We start from the raw sequence: 20615 nt of genomic DNA on the forward strand, positions 1-20615 counted from the left end.
AAACTAATCTATCGCGAAAAGAAGAAAGACTTACACATGATGTTTATTGATCTAGAGAAAGCATATGATAAAGTACCATACAAGGTTCTTTGGTGGATGATGGAGAAAAATGGAATTTATATTAAATATCTAAACGTCATAAAGGACGTGCATAAAGGAGCTGTTATTGTCGTGAAAATAGTATAGATGATACAAAGGAGTTTCCCATAACTGTGGGTTTACACCAGGGATCAGTATTTGTTCCCACATTGTATGCCATTAATTGAAGATATTGTGGTAATTGACAAAGCTAGTGAAGGTGTCAACCAAAAACTTGAACTATGGAGAAACACTTTAGAGAGTAAGCGTTTTAGGATAAGTAGATGCAAAACTAAATACAAGAATTACAGGGTTGGTCAGCATCATAAAGAGAAGTTAAGGTGAGACTACATGAGATTGCGGTGTCAAAATGCTAACAATTTAGATATCTAGGCTCGGTATTTCAATAGAATGGAATGAATGATTCATATGATTTAGATCAAGTGGTTGAGTATATATTAGTGAATGTTGGGTCGCTAAAGTCCAACATATTCACAAGATGAGTGTTGAGTAGATGCGGATGCGAATATGGATGTGTTGTCATATCAGATTAGATAAGATTAGAAATAACCACACTCACCAAAAAGGTGCGAATAGCACACATTGAGGATAAAATGTGAGCTCACTTAAGACGATTTGGGCATGGTCCGCGTCGAGCTATAGACGCACTAGTACGCAGAGGTGAAAATATGGTAAGTGAAGGTGTTACAAGGAGATGGGTAGACCTAAAATTACACGAAAAAAATGATCCAAAGGACTTACAAATGCTTGGTATCAATGCAAACTTAACTAAATATAGGGCACCATGGAAGGAAAAAAAAAGTCCATATAGGTAATAGCTTCTGCTTGAGGATAGATTTTATTATTATTATTATTATTATTATTATTATTATTATTATTATTATTATTATTATTATTATTATTATTATTATTATTATCACTTTTATTTTATTTAACATGACTATAATGTGATATGAGCTTAAATGAAGAAATGAGAATTCATATAACCATTCCTACTTGTTTGACTAGACGTAGATGTTGTTAACTATTGTGACTTATATAATACTGTTTATCTAATTTTTAAAATTTTTTTGTTTAAAAAATTGAAGATTCTATATCCGAATTTATATCAAACACTACTTAATTAGATATTAGCACTCCGAATCAACCACATTATTAACACATAAAAAGTAAAATTACTTAGTTGCGTAGTCATTGAATGGACTATCCATGTACTAAAATTGGTGACCCTGCAAATTGGTCGGAGTTGGATATTTTTAGTCTTTTGGTACTTCATTTGTTCAACTTATGTGGTATTTTTCACTCTTTGAAATTCATATTATGAAAAATCTAACCAACATTTTAAAATATGTTTGAAAAATTACAGCTTATAGTCGTTTTTATATAGTTTTTAATATATTTTCATTTTAATTTTAAAATATTCATTAATATAATTTAATTTAACTTCAAAATTTAATAAAGCCGACTCTTCCATAAAATGAATGGATCTAGTATTTAATAGATCATATTCTTAGTTGAGGTGCTATATGAAAATTCTTAACAAGTTTAAAATCGCATATGTATTTGGCCTTCTTTTCCCCATAAATCTCAATTGGTGGTACTAAACCCATGGAGATAATTTTGATACACTAGTTTGCCTGTTAGGTGTCTTCTCGTGAGTTGTGACACATGAGCCTCGTCCTACATCATTGGATGTGACCCCTATGCAAATAAAAAGGGGAAATCATATTTTATTTTTACTTTTATTTTATTACTATATAGAAGCTTGGGTATATACTCATGCTTCGTCGTCCATCTCCCTAAAAAAAAAAACAGTGAGCTCCATATTTAAAACACCAATTAACATTAAAAAACAAAGAAGGAAAAAAGTGAATCCCACTATCTTCAAATTCATAAAAAAAGTGGACCCCATATTAAAAAATCAAGCAATATCAAAAAAAAAAAAACGTGCATCCCATATTAAAAAATTAAACAATATTCATGTAATTCTCGAAGTATCCCCATTAAGTCAATAATGGTGGATTCATTGCCACATGCGTATCAACCCATTAGTAGGAGCAAATGAAATTATTGTACAACATAAAAACATGGATCCCATATTATTGCTTTTCTTCAAAAGGTTAAGTAGCCAACCCATACAATTTTCTTTCTTTTGAACCCCATACTAAAAACACCAATTAATATTTAAAAAAAAAAGAAGGAAAAAAAAGTGGATCCCACTATCTCCAAACTCATGAAAAAAAAAATGAATCCCATATTAAAAAAATCAAGCAATATAAAATAAAAATAAAAATGGATCCCATATTAAAAAAATAAGCCATGTCAAAAAAGAATTGTGCACCCCATATTAAAAAATCAAACAATATTCATGTAATTCTCAAAGTATCCCCATTAAGTCAATAATGGTGCATTCATTGCCACATGCGTATCAAACCATTAGTAGGAGCAAATGAAATTATTGTATAGCATAAAACATGGACCCCAAATTATTGCTTTTCTTCAAACGGTTAAGTAGTCAAACCATACGATTTCCTTTCTTTTCTTATATTAACCGTGTTTTGAACATAGTGTGTGTGTGTGTCTATATATATATATACCCCATATTATTGTTTTTCTTCAAAAGGTTAATTAGCTAAACCATACAATTTCCTTTCTTTTCTTATATTAACTGTGTTTTGAACATAGTGTGTGTGTGTATATATATGCATAAAAAATCAAACAATATTCATGTAATTCCCAAAAGTATCCCCATTAAGTCAATAATGGTGGATTCATTGCCACATGCGTATCAACTCATTAGTGGGAACAAATAAAATTATTGTACAACAAAAACATTGCTTTTCTTCAAAAGGTTAAGTAGTCAAACCATACAATTTCCTTTCGTTTCTTATATTAGCCTGAGATCTAATTTAGATATTTAACTGTTGTATTTGCTATTCTGTCATGTCATTTATTAGTTATATTTATTAAAATAAATATAACTTAAAATATTTATATTTTAAAATAAGATTGAATTTAATTACTTTTTCATTTTTTCCTTACTCTAATAAATGTGAAAAGAGATTAATGTCGTAAAATAAAAAATAATAGTAAATGGAGATCAAATAATTAATAAGGTAAATTAGTCAAATTATAATTCTAATTGAAGTTTTTTTAAAAAACCGTGCAAAAGACAACATGACAAGTAAAATGAGCTAAACCAAGAATATTTACCAAAAATTTAAAAATAGTAGTTCTTCGTTTAAATAGAAAATCAAATTTCTACTTTGTTTCGTTTTAAACATGTAAAATTAATTTAATAATTTAAATTAGAATTATCCAAATCAAAATTTGATAAAAAATAATAAGTATTGTTTAGGTCCAATCTACATACATTAACAATAGAATATTTTACACCTTTAAATTAATCGAATTAAAATTCAAAATATCAACTGATGCTTAAATATTGCTATTGTTTTATCTCAAAGAGAGGAAAATAATTTCCTTTTAAACAAGTTTTCTCTTTTAAAAAGTATTAATAAATTTTTGCCAACTTTGTATTCGTAGCAAACACTAATATAATAAAGTTTTGGATACGGAGCACAAACTACAATGTTATATTAATCGTATTTTGAACATAATATATATATATATATATATATATATATATATATATAAACAGTGAAAACTTATGTATGCTTATTAGCAATATAAAATATATATATATTATCACTATCCAAACACAACTACATACACATAGATACACTATAATCCAAAGTATTGCGCACGGGCATACGCCATCTAGTTTCTACTACTATAGAAGCATGAGTGGAAGCTGGGATCGTCGTCCGTCTAAGGGCAATGATGACATTTTAACCAAACCTAGAAGCTTCTTTTTATATTTTAACCAAACCGATAAGCTTCTTCTTTTTAGCCAAACCCACAAGCTTCTCCCCTTCTTAGTAAGATACTAAAAAAAACAGTATAATCACCTTCTTCACACGCCACTTTTTGTAAAAAAAAAAAAATCTATCAGCAAATCAAGAAGCTTTTAGTAGAAAAATATAGTGTAATTTTCGCTCATATCATCTAGCTCAGACCGTTGCTGCAATTTTCAAGTATTTGTTTTTGAAGTTTTCTTGGTGAAAAAGAATGATAAAAAATATTGAGTATTGATTTTGACTTTGATACCATTTTGATAATGGATATTCGAGATTCTTTGTCTTTTAACTGTTACTTTGAAGATCATCTCAATTTGGTTCACAAAAAAGTTTAGTTATAATTTTCATCAAACATCTAAAGCTAATATTTAGATACATAGTCATATTGCCAAGTCCAGTTTTATTTTGATTTCAACTAAGTTAATTTCTAGGGTTTTTATTGGAAGAGTAGGTGCTTTGTTCAATTTCAGAATTCGTGATGAAAAACCATTATCTAGAGATTGTCGTGTTATATCCCGCATTTTTGTGCAATCGGATAACTCAAGATAATCGCGGGAAGATGACAAACAAGGCTTCATTTTTATTTTTGTTTGGCATATGAGTTGTTTATGAAGAATTTTGAAGTGAGAAAGGTCAAGGGTATAAAGGGAAATTCGCAACATGACTCGTGGAAATATGGAGGAAGACGAAGGGTAAATTTGGAATTCGGAAAAATTTATTTTTCATGAAGTGCAAAATAGAACAAAAAAAAAAATGGGCTTGGGTCATTGGACCATGTTGGCCGTCCAAGTGGGTGGGCTTAGGCCCAATTAAAAGCTTAATGGACAAGATTTAAAAGATGACTAATTCATCTTTATCCTCATAATATTTCCTAGAAACTTCAAGAAGTTTCAAGAAGAGAAGAAGGAGATAAATCTCCAAGCCCATTCGGCCAAAGCAAAATTCAACACAACCTTGGAAATTGTTTTCTTCAAAAATCATTTTCTACCAATTGAAGGGTTCCTAGCAAGGTGGAGTGGTTCTTGGAACAAGAGAAATTCATATTCTTGCAAGTTACAAGTCTTAACTAAGTGGGAAGTTAAGGAAAAAGGTAAGAATTCATTCTTCTCCTTTCTTTATATGTTATGGATATTGGTGCATGTTGTAGTGTACAACAATGGATGAAATTCATGAGGAATATGAATATAGGGGTGTGGCCGTGCATGTGTGTGTGTGTAGGAATCATGTCTTAATCATTTTATCTCGTGGTTAGTTGTGGTTGTAATGAATGCTATGTTAATAATGGAAGTTGGATGATTTTAGTGAAGTTGTAGCCATGTGTGTATGATGTTGGCCGTGAGTTGTATATCACATGTATAGCCGTGTATATTTGGTGAATTATGAAGGAATGGTGAGCAAGTTTTATTTAGTATGTTGGTTGTTGTGTTGTGGATTTTATATTGCAAATGAAAGCCTAATGAGCTTAGTGAAGTTGTTGTAGTTGGAGACTTGTTTTAGAGAGTATGTTAATTGAATACAATGTTCTTACATGTATGGAAGGCAATGATATTAGTATGGTGTTGTTGGAATATAAATTATAAGGTTGTTATTGTTTTTATTGGAGTTGGAAAGTCTTGAAGGAAGTAGTATGTTAATTGAAGTGTTAGAATGTATCTTGGGTTGATTATTGAAATTGTTAGTATGGTTGTTGACATTATGTTGATAGTTTGGCCGGGTTAAATTCCCGGATTGTTGTTGATTAAGAATTGGCTAAGTTGAATTTTGGGGATGGTGTATTTACAGGGGAAGTGCTGCCGAAATTTCGGTAGACAAGTGTTATCTTAAGATTCAACTTCTAAATGCTCTAATCAATGTTTGGTAAATGTGACCAAATTGTAGATTTTGGCGGATTTGCAACTTGAATTTGGAGTAGCATAAGGAGCGGAAAAAGGTATGTAAGGTTTTACTCTTTCTTCCTTGGCATGTCTTAGGTATACTAGGTTGGATACGAGCCTCGGGGACAACTCTATTCTCCGGAATCCGCACCTAAAGTTACCCCTTTTTCATTCAGTAGAATTGAATTAGAAATTGTGTGAAATGTTGGAAAAACTTCCTAAACATCTAGAACTTGCATAAATAGGACCCGACTACCTTAAAACCCTCACAAGTGACGTCATGAAATGTAATGTACGTAAATTTGGTACGCCGCCTCATTTGATCCGAGGTGGGCCTATTGTTCCCGGATTTTCCTTATTGTTCCGTTTGACTTATTTTGGAGTAGAATCCAAAGAAAACTTTTGATCCTTGTTCCGTTTATCAAACGATAAGTACTGTAACTATCCTAATGAGAATACATCTATGATGATAATGATAACGATGATGTTAAGAAAGAGAATATGCCTATGATAAGTATGACAAGAATGATTCCATGACTAAGAGTCTTAAGCCAAGGATTCAATATGAGTATGAAAGTATCAAACTAGTTCTTGATCTTTAATTCCATTCCTTGGTTATGACACTATCTTCTAATGATTCCAAAGCAGATGAATTGATTTCTATGACATCCATGACTTCATTCTATGTTTCTTTCAACGCTATTCTCCGTTGATAGTCTCGCCTTAAAAATACTCGTTCCTTCAAGGTGAGACAAAGCGATCACGGTTATTCCATAATGTAATCGGAGGTCACCGACCTTACGTCACTCCGATAGATACATGATTTTCTTTGGGCTCTCCTGCATGCTTATATGACATATGTATACGAGATATGAATATGTACATGGGGGATGGGAAGGGACACATGTTTCATTGCCACCTGGTCAGCTGGCGTTATCATCCCGGACGTGGGATGCCCGGACGCGGGATATATGGGCGAGCCGGCGTATTTCGGCGCAATGTGGGCGAGCCGACGTTGTTCGGTGCTATGATATACATGATATGATATGACATGATACGATATAACATGATATGATATGACATGATACGATATAACATGATATGATATAACATGATAAGCTATGATATGATATGATACGATACGATATGATATGATAACACATGACATGATATAAGCTCTATTTTCTATGTCTATGGAAAAGAAATGTTTCTAAAAAGGGAAAGACAAGCATGCATGGTATCCGGCCTGAAAGGGTATTCCTATGTACAGGTTATTTCTTATCTCATTATATGTCCGATGATCCCATGATACTGTTATTCATACTTTATGTTTCTGTTTGTATTACCTTCCATGCCTTACATACTCGGTACACTATTCGTACTGACGTCCCTTCTTGTGGACGCTGCGTTTCATGCCGCGCAGGTCAGCAGGTAGGCGGATTTGATTCCTAGGAGCTCTATCAGCAGTACTTGGCAGCGCTCCAGTTGTTCCGGAGCCTCAGTTCCTTGGTACTATTTTGTGTATATATTCAGGCACGGCAGAATCCGACCCCTACTATGTATATGTGTACTTTGTTTAGAGGCTCGTAGACAAATATGTACAGTTAGATGTTTTGTACTTTTGATTGTCCTTGTCGCGGTATACTGTGCTAGCAAAGTTTATTAGCCTATGTTTATAATTATGCTACTAATGTTACTGTTAAGTAACAAAAAAAAAGATATGGTATAGTTCATACGGCCCACTCGGAAATAGAGGTAAAATGATAGATAAGGGGTGCTCGGTACAAGTATCGGGTACTCGTCGCGACCCCTAGTTGGGTCGTGACATGTCGTATATAGAGGCGTCGTAGGTTTATCATGAGAAGTTATAGACCATCGGCTTGAAGATACCTTTAGCCCTTTTGGTAAAATTATCCATTGTCAGATTTGTGCTTTTCCATAGTTCTGTTTTCTTTGCAATTTATGCAAATTTATTGGGATTTTTTAAGATTCAATATGTATGTATGTATCAGTGTATGCTGTCTACTGAATGCAACCTTTCTCTGTTTTTCTTGAAACATCTCTAACTAAGAATACCAAGACTGACAACTCAGAAGATATGTACATGACAATTAACAAAGTGACAAAAGCACATTTAGTTTTTCTAAAGATGATGCATTTGCCATATTACTTCAGTTTGATTCTTAGCACAAACTCAATAGTTATGTTAAAATTAAGATGCTTGCTTGCTTAGTACTTGATTATCATAGGAGTATCATTTATGGAAGTGGCCAAATTCTATTTTACGCATATGTCTGTCTTTCACTGATTAATCATTGTTGCCAACTTGCTGCTACTTAATCTTTCTCCCTTCCCAGATCTTTTGCTTCTCTGCCATCTTCAATATTTTGTGGAAAGCTGGATGGAGTAGGGGTTTATTGGAAGCTATTAGGATATGTCCATTCGAGAATTTTGGAAACATTTCCATTACCTAATAAAGTAATAGAACATTTATTGGCCTTGAAGAATGCCAGGAGAAATTAATCGAGGAAAGTGAACCATTGTAATTAGAAATAGGATTTGGTTTTATGCCCCATCGTAGCCCAAAACATTTGCTAGCTTTGAGTTTCATGACCCAATGGTTTGTGAAATTTTAAATCTAGAGATTGTGTGTTCGCTTTCCTTGCTCGAATCATAAAAGTGGAGGCGCGTTATTTTTTCTCATGGTATCTATGCTCTTGATACTTTGTGAAGTTATGCAATTTTAAATCTAGAGACTTTGTGTTTTGCTTCGCTTGCTCGCATCATGAAAGTTGAGAGGCGTGGTTCTTTTTTTAATACTATTTATACGATTGATACTCAAGGAAGTACCAAATGGAGGGTTAAAATTGGGTATTCCTGCTGTTGACAGATCTAATTTTGCTGAATGTCGTCTTTCATTAAGTAAATGAATTTACTAAATTAAGTGAATGGTTTATTAAAAGGGAACTAGAAATTTCTATAATTTCTTTTGTTTGCAGGCTCTTTTGCCAGAACAAGTAGATACAGAAGATGAGGCACCGCTTTCTAAGTGGATTCTACTTAAGAAGTCAAGACTGCCGCTAGGTGAAGATACACTTGACAAATATATTTGCTGGTGGTGTGGAGAAATCATCTTCCAGGTGATGACTGATTGTTGGACATTTTAAGCCTTTGTTCATTCACGATTGCATATCTGAACATACTCATAAATGCCATCAGCATGAGAAGACTGATTTGTAACAATCAAAATGCTTAATACAAAAGATAACACCAAGTGCCTACATATATCCATAGGACACCGTGATTTTCACTTGCTTACTTAAAAAAAAATAGCCTTTCACCTCATATAAATACCCTTAGGTGATTCCTGGAATAGATGAAGGACCAAGACCCATAGGTCCACCAGAAACTGTTGGATGAGCGGCATTGGGCGGGTTGGACATCCACCTAGCAAGAGGAGCTGCCACGGGTGCTGGCCAGGTTGGAAAGGCTGAAAAAAGTTTGTAACAGAATAAGCAGAACTCTTAGATGTTAAACATAAGTAGGAATTAAGCTGTACAAAAAACCAAACCCATGTGCACCAAGAGGAGGGAAGCTGCCTGGTTTTGGCACTGGTGCTCGAGCACCATTTGATTGTCCACAAGAATGATCCACGAAAAGAGTTTTAATATCTGGATTTGGCCTAGGATTTTTACATAGTTGGTGCTGCCAATTTAAGCTGCAACATGCATTCATTGTCAGTTCCCAAAATCACTCTGTCGATCATAAATTATCAAGCTCTAAAAAATGAGTCGAAGAAGAAGCTGCTGGTTGAATGCAATTATTAGTCATGGTGAAGCTGTTAGAAGCTCATCCCTTGAGACAACTATTTCTCATATTCTTGTGCACCAGGTAAGTTTCACCACCTAATTGAGTCTTACGCATTTATTTTGTCCGGTGGTGTCCAGCTCACATTGAAACCACAATGCATATTCATTTGACGTCATTGCTTCGATTTGAGTTATGAAAAGCATGTAAGAAAGATTAGAAAGTAGCACATGGTCCTATCACCTATGTTTCAAACATTTAGATCAATATGCTTGAGCAAACAGTGAAACTCCCTGCAAAGAGAATTTTTGCGCTTTAGAAATTTTATGTGAGACTAGAAAATAATGATATGCTTATTTTTGAAATAAGAATGTTATTTGAATGAATTTGAAGTTGGAAATAAATGTATTTTGAGGTTTAATGAATTATCATTTCCTCGAGTATTCCTATAATTATTTACTGATTTGTGAAGATCCTTGGTTCTTCTCTGTTATTAATTTTTAGTTACATTTTGAATTTATGCTTTACTGAAGGCAGAACCTTTAAATTTCAAATTCTTAAATTGGTGGAATAACATCAAACAAGTACAAATTTCCCATTCATAATCCTAAATCTGTCTCTTAATCTATATTGTGAGACTTTTTGAACATAGTTGTATAATCAGTTTTATCTACTACTTTTGACCTACACTACATTTTTCCCAACATTTTTCCCATTATAATTCCATACAAAAGCTTGGTAATATTGTATACCAAATCCAGCTTTTCCCTATTTAGTACCAAGGTTATTTTAATGATAAACTAGACAAAATATCTTGCTTGGCTTTTTCATGTAATTGACAGGTTCTGATATGTTTGTCGAAGAGTTTAAAGAGGAAGCTTATGATAAGGTAAGTGATAAAGTGACCGATCTTCCAAGTGAATGCATCACCATATACCCAGTATGCAATAAGCTTCTGTCATGGAAGATAAGAGTATTTTCCTTCTCTTAGTAGCTTGGCCAAGTAACAAAACTGCTTTGAAGATATGAGCTTTTGTTGCTTAATAAATATATAACACATTTGACAATGTTTCCTACTTTTTTCTTTAATTATGTGAGACGCTGGAAACCTCATGTAGAAGGACCTATAACTTTTATTTATACAATTTGAGACCAAATGAAAATTTTGAAGGGCAAAAAGAAAAGAAAAAGAAGGGGAAAACGTTATTAGCTTGGGTTGATGCATGTCTTAATATTCTTTTTTTCCCCGACACGTGTGTATTAATGTTCAACCAAAAAAAGTGTGGTTCCGCGCACAAAAAAAAAATGGTTACCTGAATTTCTGTACTTTGCCGTAGGTATTCACCTAGAAACCAGTATGATCTGTGACGATTTTGCATCTGCATAGCCATCGATCCTTGCCCTTTTCAATTGCAAGAAGCTAACATAATATAGCCTAAAGTTGAATGTGACTTGTGTCCTTATATCTGACAAAACAAAAACAAATAGTATGTTCTTGCTTGAACAAATAAAAGTATTAAATAACTGCTCGAACAAATAGAAGTATAATAATTAATAACGTAAATTGTTGGGCCCGTGCTTGCACGGGCATATTATATCTAGTAACTATATAGAAGAGTGAGTTTGCTCACTTTTTTGTCGTCCGCTGTCCATAAAAAAAAAAAAGAAGGGTGGACCCCATGCTAAACACCAAGCAATATACAAAAAAAAGGAAAATTTACTTGTCATAGCTATCTCTAAGACTTGTTTATGAATAATAACTACCTTATTTTTTATTTAATTTTTGTAGCTTTATTTTTCCAAAATTACATTTCATAACTGGTCCAATAACTTTTGAAATACATATACCTCTCTATTCTCCCTCACTAAATATTTAAGATTTATCATCTTCTCCAAACCCTAAAAACATTCTCTCTCCTCTCTCCCCTTCCCCTCACTGCTGCCTCTCTCCCTCCCTTTCTCTATCTCCGACCTCTCTTCTCCTTCAGCCAAACTTCGTGAGGCAACTGAGCTGTCACGACCCGTTTAGGGGGCCGCGACGAGCGCCCGGTGCTAGCCCACCCGGGCAACCCTTGGCTTGCACTTACACTTACATCTAGGTGAGCCACATAATTAAACATACATTTCTATTCATCAGTCATACTAGTCCCATAGGACAACAATGCCTTTATATCATCATTGGCCTCTATACCACGTCAATGTACATGAGCCGACAAGGCTAACAAAATGATATACAAAATATAGGCCGACAAGGCCTAACACATCTAACCACGTACACATGTCTACGAGCCTCTAAGGAGAGTATGTCATATCACCTAAGCGGGACAGGACCCCGCTATGCCCATAATTATGTACACAAAAGAATAAGTACCCAAAAACTATAGCTCCGAATGAAATGGAGCTCCGCTATGTAGTCCCTGAGAATGTAGCTATGGATCAATCCTGTCTCCCTGTGCACCTGCGGGCATGACGCAGCGTCCACAAACAAAAGGACGTCAGTACGAAGAATGTACTGAGTATGTAAAGCAGGATCAATATCAATGTAGAAGCATAATAAGCAACATGAAAGATAACACGGGATGGGAGATAGTAATATCATCGTCATAAGCACTTACTTGCCTTTCATAGGAACTTTCCATATCTAATGCGTATTGTGTACATACATCCATATCCGTATGCATAATTGTATCCGTTCCATATTTGTACTCGTATTCTTATACATACCCTTATTCACATTCATATCGTATCTATATCATATACATAGCATTTACATAGCATACCCGACCATGCCGGATCGGTGTTTCATACATACTTGGCCAACCAAGGCTCAAGGTTACACATACCTGGCCCTACCAAGGCGTCAGGGTTACATCTACCTGGCCCTACCAAGGCGTCAGGGTTATATCTACCTGGCCCTAACAAGGCGTCAGGGTTATATCTACCTGGCCCTACCAAGGCGTCAGGGTTATCCGTACCATCTGCAGAGGTGTGCGCGCATTACATAATCATATACATATTTATTTACATACCCTACCCGGCCTCATAAGCTCGGGGTTCCTTAATAGTCATACATAGATACATATACACAATAGCTCATAAACATCTTTGCTATTATAATTACTATCATCGTCGGCATCGTTATCGTCATCGTTATTACCACCATAGTCGTCTTCCATATCACTGTCACTATTATCATCATTCATCACATCTATCTTTATAGGCTTACTCGTCATACGAGGAACTTAATACAATCGTAGTGTATCAAGAATCGTGAGCTTACAAGCTCGGAAGATCAAATCATTTGAAAGATATCATAGTCTTATAGAAGATTTAGACGTTTGGCCAAAGAACCATGCCTTATGAAAGAAGGGTTAGCCTTACATACCTTTCCGTTAAACTATTCTACACTTGCACGTTCTCCTCCGAAGCTCAATTCTCTACCTTCATTAAAGTCATACTATCATTAGAATCGATAGCTAGCATACATGACAAAAACTAGAGAAAATCGGGCAACGTCTCCTCTATTTATACGACATTCCTCTATAGCGTATATCAACTCTCAAACGTCAATAATACATTCACAATACTATAACGATAGTCATTATTCATCCACATTATCCGTATTCTAGACTTACTTTCAATCATCCATATCCATGGCCATAACGTACGACGACGTCTATTCTCACACATTTCTCATCTCATGTTCTCAACATCATTTATAACATATTTACATCACAACACATCAAGAATCGTAACTCAAGTTAAGCTATTTCTCAAAATGGCACTATTTCACATTCATGACCCATTTTTCTATACCCTTCTACAATCCAAGTATTTCAACTCTCAAATACCTTAAACAACATAGAAATATCATAAATCTTACCTTAGATGTCGTAGGAACAAGCCTTGGTTGATAATACTCCACTTGAGCAAAAACCCTAGTTCATCTCCAATGAGATTTCTTGACTTGTATGATCTTTAATGGGTTTTCTTACACTTGATTCACTTGGTTTATGTTGTTGATCACTAATAATCCTTGAATTCTTGTGGAATAAATTTAGAGAGATGTTTTAGAGAGAAGGGGTGAAATGTGGAAATGAAATAGTAAACTTGGTCCCCCTTTTAATAACCCAAAATCTGATATGAAATGAACAGACGTCGAAAGTGCAACAGTGGTCGTAAACTCAGTTTACGGTCCGTATTCCAGTTTACGGGCCCTATTTCGTGGACATATTTAATCATAACAGAACCAGAAAGTCAGGCTGAGACATGGTGATTTACGAACACAGTTTACGGGCCGTATTTCAGTTTACGGTCCGTATTTCAAGTCGTCTTTAACCATTCAAGCATTTGACAGAAAGTTGAAGTTTTGGAAGTTGAAATACGACATGGCAGTTTACGGCCCGTAAACTACTTTACGGTCCGTATTTCATTTTACGATCAATTGGCCAAAGTGCAAATCTGAAACTTTCCACATTTTCATAACCTATATTTAGTCATCATGGAGCATAACCTACCTCTTATTGCAATTGCCTTTGGAATCTTACTTAGGGTCGTCAAACGTCGTTCCCTTCTTATTAAAAACATCGTACACGCTATGCCCTTTGTTATCCTATCCATTGTACGCTCGCGGGGAAATTTTCAAGGTGTAACATGAGCGTTAAAGCTCGTAGAAACTGTAGCAACGTCGTTGTTGCACAAGTTGTTGCTGCTTCCTAGTCGAATAACAACCATGACTTTACTCCGGCGGCTGCTAAAGCCGTCGATGCCGCTGCCATTGCTCCTGTTGTTGATGATGATGAGGTGGCAGCGACGGTGGTGGAACGACCCCAAATTTGAGAATACACTCAGATCTGAAAAAGAGGGAGAAGTGGGTTTCACCGGAGCCACCACTACCACCACCACTATTACTACCATCTCCATCTCCAAACTCGTAAAAAACCTTAAGCTTCTAGTTCTTCAGACCTGAACTCCATATGCTTCATGTATTAATGGTTTTTGGTGGTGGTTTAGTATGGATTTTGGAGTGGAGGAGGACAGTGGTGGATCGAAGAAAGGCGGCGGAGGAAGGAAGAGGTTTTTTCCAGTTTGTTGTGGTGGTTCGGTAGGGTTTTTCGAGTGAAGCAGGATGGTGGATCGGAAGAAAGGCGGTGAAGGAAGGAGGAGGGTTTTTCCAGTTGTTGTGGTGGTTCGGTAGGGTTTGTGATTGTGGTGTTTCAGTATATTTTTGTGTATTTCGCTATATTTCAATGTACTGTTTCAATATATTTCAGTATATTTCAGTGTACTGTTTCAGTATATTTCGCTATATTTCAATGTATTTCTAATTTACGAAATAACTTCTAATACATTTCATTGTATTCCATTGTATATACGCATACTACAATTTTATATTTCTTAAACAATCAATCATATTTCATTGTATTCCTGTGTATATTTTTCTGTATTTGGAAGTATTTCTAAAAGTTTGGAATGGAGTAATTTGGAGAGAGAAACATGAGTTGTTATGGAACTTCAGCCGTTATGCGTGATACATGGTTGATTTAATTTGACTTATCATTTAAAATGAAAGAAGAGAATATGTTCCATAAATACAACCTATTTTTACTCCGCCAAATTTTGTATTTTCGTGTATTTTAAAAACGCGAAATGCAACCGAATGCGAAAAAACCAGCAAAAAACTTTTGAATGAAGTGATTTTGATAGAGAGACATTAGCTGTAATGGAACCTCATGAGGTTTGCGTGAATCATGAAACCATTAATATAAATTACCATATAATTTGAAAAAGATTTTTATTGCCATAAATATAGCCTTTTTTTATTCAACAGCCACGTTGTATTTCGCTGTATTTCACTGTATTTAAAAACGCGAGATACAACTAAAATACAGCCAAAAGCAGTTACGAATTGTAAATCTTCAATTTATAGCTATAACTTGTTAGAAACTGTTAAAAGGTAGTTATTTGTGTAAATTTTACTAAAAAAAAAGAGGGGGCGGGGGTGGACCCCATACTAAACACCAAGCAATATAAAAGAAAAAACAAAGTGAAACCCACCACCTCCAAACTCACGAAAAAAAATGAACCCCAAATTAACAAAATCAAGCAATATAAAAAAAAAAAAAAAGTAAACCCCATATTAAAAAACACAAATAATGTAAAAAAGAATACATCCCATATTAAAAAATCAAACAATACTCATGTAATTTCCAAAGTATCTCATTAAGTCAATAATGATGAATTCATTGCCACATGCACATCAACTCATTAATGGGAGCAAATGAAATTATTTTATAGCAAAAAATATAGACCCCATATTATTGCTTTTCTTCAAAATGTTAAGTAGCCAAACCATACAATTTTTTATTTATTTTATATTAGCCCGAAATCTAATCTAGATATTGAACTGTTGTATTTGCTATTCCGCCATGTCATTTATTTGTTATATTTACTAAAATAAATATACTTAAAATATTTATATTTTAAAATAAAATAGAATTTAATTACTTTTTCATTTTTATTCTTACACTAATAAATGTAAAAAGAGATTAATGTCGTAAAAGAAAAAATAATATCAAATGGAGATTAAATAATGAATAAGATAAATTATAATTCTAATTGACGTTCCCTTAAAAAACCACGCAATAGACAACATGACAAGTAAAATGAGCTAAATCGAGAATATTTACCAAAAATAAAAAAATAGTAATTCTTCATTTAAATAGAAAATCAAAATTAATTTAACAATTTAAATTAGAATTATCCAAATCAAAATTTGATAAAAAATAATAGGTACTTTACATCTTTAAATTAATCGAATTAAAATTGAAATTATCAACTGATGCTTAAATATTGCTATTGTTTTATCTCAAAAAGAGAAAAATAGTTTTCTTTTAAATAAATCTTCTCTTTTAAAAATTATTAATAAATTTTACCGACTTCATATTCATAGAAAACATTAATATAATAAAATTTTAAATACAGAGCACAAATTACAATGTTATATTACTCGTGTTTTGAACATAATATATATGCATAAAAATAGCACAAACTTATGTATATTTATTAACAAATATATATATATATATATATATATATATATTATTATTATTATTATTATTATTATTATTATTATTATTATTATTATTATTACTATCCAAACACAACTATATACACATAAATAGATTATGGGCCTAACCGTGCGGCCGTCTAGTTTAACAAAGAATCCCAAGGCCTTCGAAGTCTCTACTGCCTTTCAATTGGACTGAATACCCCGCAAATTATTCAATCTATGGATACTTTTTCGTTAATGGATGTAAAAACAGATCTTTCCACCGTCCACCTGGGGTGTCAAAAATGGATTATGAGACTGATTGTCCAGATATTAAACAAGTTTAATATCGCCTACATCAAATCCATCGTTCCATGATGTTTGGCTTATAGCTTACTCCATTTTATGTATGACAAGTACAATATTTTGAATGGATTTATCATTTATGTTACTAATCCTACCAAAGTGGCATCACTTTATACTCCTTGACCCTCGTCCGTTTTTCATGGACTCACCCACCTCAATTAAAATTGAATTGAAAAGAAAAAAGCTAGTACTATTTTTTGTAAAGAAAAAGTAATTGCCATTTGATGGCAATGGAGGGAACAGAACACGATACCAGAAGCATTTCACGAAACAAACAATATTAACACAACATATAGTTCCCTCACATCGCATTGATAATAGTAGTTGACAAAACATGGAAAACACGAAGAAAGAGGAAAAGAACAGCAATCCTAGATGTCTATCACTTTATTACTACATCATACTACCATCAAGCATAAAAAACAGAGCACCTACTCCTCTACATTCAAGCAATTTTGACCTCGATGGTCTTCAGTTTCTTTGGTTCAGGAGGAGGAAACTTCTGAACAGTGACAGTCAGAACCCCATCTTGACAAACAGCAGAAATTGCATCAGTATTTGCATTCTCCGGCAGAGTAAACTTCCTCAGGAGTTTCCCAACCCTTCTCTCCATTCTGATATACTTAGCCCCTTCTTTCTCTTCCTCTCTCTTCCTTTCTCCACTTATCATCAGCACATTGTCATCTTCCACCTGCACCTTTATATCTCCAGACTTCAACCCTGGCATGTCTACAACAAAAACGTATGAATTTGGATACTCTTTCACGTCTGCTGGTGTTGCAGCCATGGCCTTAGCGTCACGAACGTAGTTCCTTGATGGGGCATTCACGGTCTTATCGGAATCGTCACCTGCGGCGTCCATCATATGCTGGAGAGTGTGAAAGAGTGGCGTGTCAGTACCCATTAGCCTGAAATCCATTTCCCTCTTCTTTGATCAACTGGTTTTAATCCTAAGAAAATTTTGTAATGTGTTATTTTGTGCTTGGAGTTGTTCAAATCGGGTTTAGTTTCTGATTGCAGGGGATGTTTGGGGGTAGAAGGGGAGGTTATATAGTAGAAATGTAGAAACTTCTCGAGAGAAACAGAAGAAGAATGATAAATTTTTCTAGGAGCTTCTGCTCTTCACTTTTTTCTTGTTCTACAATTTTCTAGAACTTTGCCGATTGTTTCTCTCTTTCATTTCTCCATTTTTTAAGGGCTTGGAGTTATTCATCCATCAAAAGAAATTACTCAAGTGCTCGTTTGAAAAGTCACTTTGGAATTGATAAGATATTATTATCATATAGGATTAATTACGATAAATGCACCTTATATTATGACTAGCAAACTATGGCAGTGCAATGCACGAGATTTAATATGATTAATTTGATTATTTAATTTAGTTAGTCTTTATAGTTTGTATATTTTGTAAAGGATATTGCGATTCTCCTTAGTGAGTCTTCATATTTTTTTCTTTTCCTCTTATTTTTCGCTTTAATTTCTCAATTGTTGTTAAAATTTATCTTATTTTGGCCATGTCCGCCTCTTTTTATATTTAGTAAGTTAACAATTCAAATATCCTACATGTCATGTTTATAATCACAAGATTCAAAGGATATTTTATTATATTATACATATTTTTAATTTAGAATCACAAGATTCAAAAGTATATCTTTATTTCTTAAACTTCGTATCTAGTCAAACGTAGACACTTAAATTGAGACAGAGGGAGTATATGCCAAATGAAAGAAATGAAAGGACAATTGAGATACTGTGGACACGTGGAGACTTAAAAAGTAAACACACAAGAGGTAGTTTTACTGTTAAACTTCTGACATGTACACATGTTAGTCCCGGCTTAGAGTATAATTTCAGTTGCTTTTTGTATAACTTATTGTTGCTGTGTTCATCCACCTTGGGCGTTTGTTGTTAAATAAAAAAAATCTGTCTTATTTTGGTTATGTCCCCCTCTTTTTATAATTAGTCACTTGACAATTCAAATATCTTACATGTAAAATTTATAATCACAAGATTCAAAAGATATTTTATTATATTATACACATTTTTAATTTAGAACCATAAGATTTGAAAGTCTATCTTTATTTCTTAAATTCTGTGTCTAGTCAAACGTAGTTACTTAAATTGAGATAGAAGGAGTATATGCCAAATGAAGGAAATGAAAGGACAATTAAGACACTGCGGACCAGTGGGGACTTAAAAAGTAAATACACAAGAGATAAAATTAATGTTCAACTTCTGAAAAATACACATGTTAATCCTTGCTTAGAGTACAATTTCAGTTGTTTTTTGTACAACTTATTGTTGCTGTGTTCGTCCACCTTGGACGTTTATATATAATAAATATAAAAAAAATATAGAATAGAAAAATAGACATATATTTTTAGTAATGTGGCCAAGTAATATGGGACGAAGGGAGTACTTCATTTATTAATTCTTAAAGAACGTGAAAAGTCAAGTATAGTAATGTGACCAAGTAATATGCGATGAAGGGAGTACTTCATTTATTAATTCTTAAAGAACGTGAAAAGTCAAGTAATGTGGCCAAGTAATATGTGACGGAGGGAGTACTTCATTTATTAATTCTTAAACAACGTGAAAAGTCAAAAGTGAACAAGTAAAAGTGCACGGAGAAAATAAATATGTGTCAGAGAATTAAAATTGAAGTGCGTACATGTATACATGAGAAGAGAATAAATATTCAGCAAGAACGTGAAAAGTCAAAAGTAAACAAGTAAAAGTGCACGGAGGGAATAAATATGTGTTAGAGAATTAAAATTGAAGTGCATACGTTTATACATGAGAAGAGAATAAATATTCAGTACTATGACATATATCCACGTGGAATTTATTAATTCTTAAAGAACGTGAAAGTCAAAAGTGAACAAGTAAAAGTGCACGGAGGAAATAAATTTGTGTAGGAGAACCAAAATTGAACTGCATACGTCTATACATGAGAAGAAAATAAATATTCAGCAAGAATGTGAAAAGTCAAAAGTGAACAAGTAAAAGTGCACAGAGGAAATAAATGTGTCGGAGAATTAAAATTAAAGTGCATACGTCTATACATGAGAAGAATATTAAGTACTATGACATATGTTCACGTGGGATAAAAAAGTAGTTGGGTAAAGTGTACAAGTTATATAGCTTTTGGTACAAGCATTCATTGCGTGTACAATTTATAAAGCTTTTGGTACAAGTATTTAATGTTGTGTTCGTCCTCCTTAGAGGCCTATATATAATAGAAATAAAATGTGATTTTGGATATACCTTTTACTCCCTCTGTTTCAATTTATGTGAACTTTCTACTATTTGGAGAATATACGAGGTGTTTCTTTAACCACATTTTTCTTACATTTTTTCTAAATTATTTGAATTATAAATTATCATGATTTATAGTAATTTTTATGTAGTTTATAAATATATAAATTTTATTTTACAAACTTGAAAAATCTATGTCAAAATGCACGGTCAAAGTTATAAAGTTTGACCCTCATACTC

At 33.5% G+C, this 20615-nt stretch overlaps 1 protein-coding gene across 1 annotated transcript; it reads right to left on the reverse strand.

The window, feature by feature from the left end:
- Positions 1-17397: 17397 nt before the first annotated feature.
- LOC132635954 (17.3 kDa class II heat shock protein-like) lies at positions 17398-18153 on the reverse strand. Its single transcript, XM_060352574.1, has one exon. It carries the CDS (start codon positions 18034-18036, stop codon positions 17563-17565), a length of 474 nt encoding a protein of 157 aa, XP_060208557.1. The 5' UTR covers positions 18037-18153; the 3' UTR covers positions 17398-17562.
- Positions 18154-20615: the final 2462 nt, after the last annotated feature.

The sequence above is a fragment of the Lycium barbarum genome, chromosome 4, assembly GCF_019175385.1.
Source record: "Lycium barbarum isolate Lr01 chromosome 4, ASM1917538v2, whole genome shotgun sequence".
NCBI lineage: Eukaryota > Viridiplantae > Streptophyta > Magnoliopsida > Solanales > Solanaceae > Lycium > Lycium barbarum.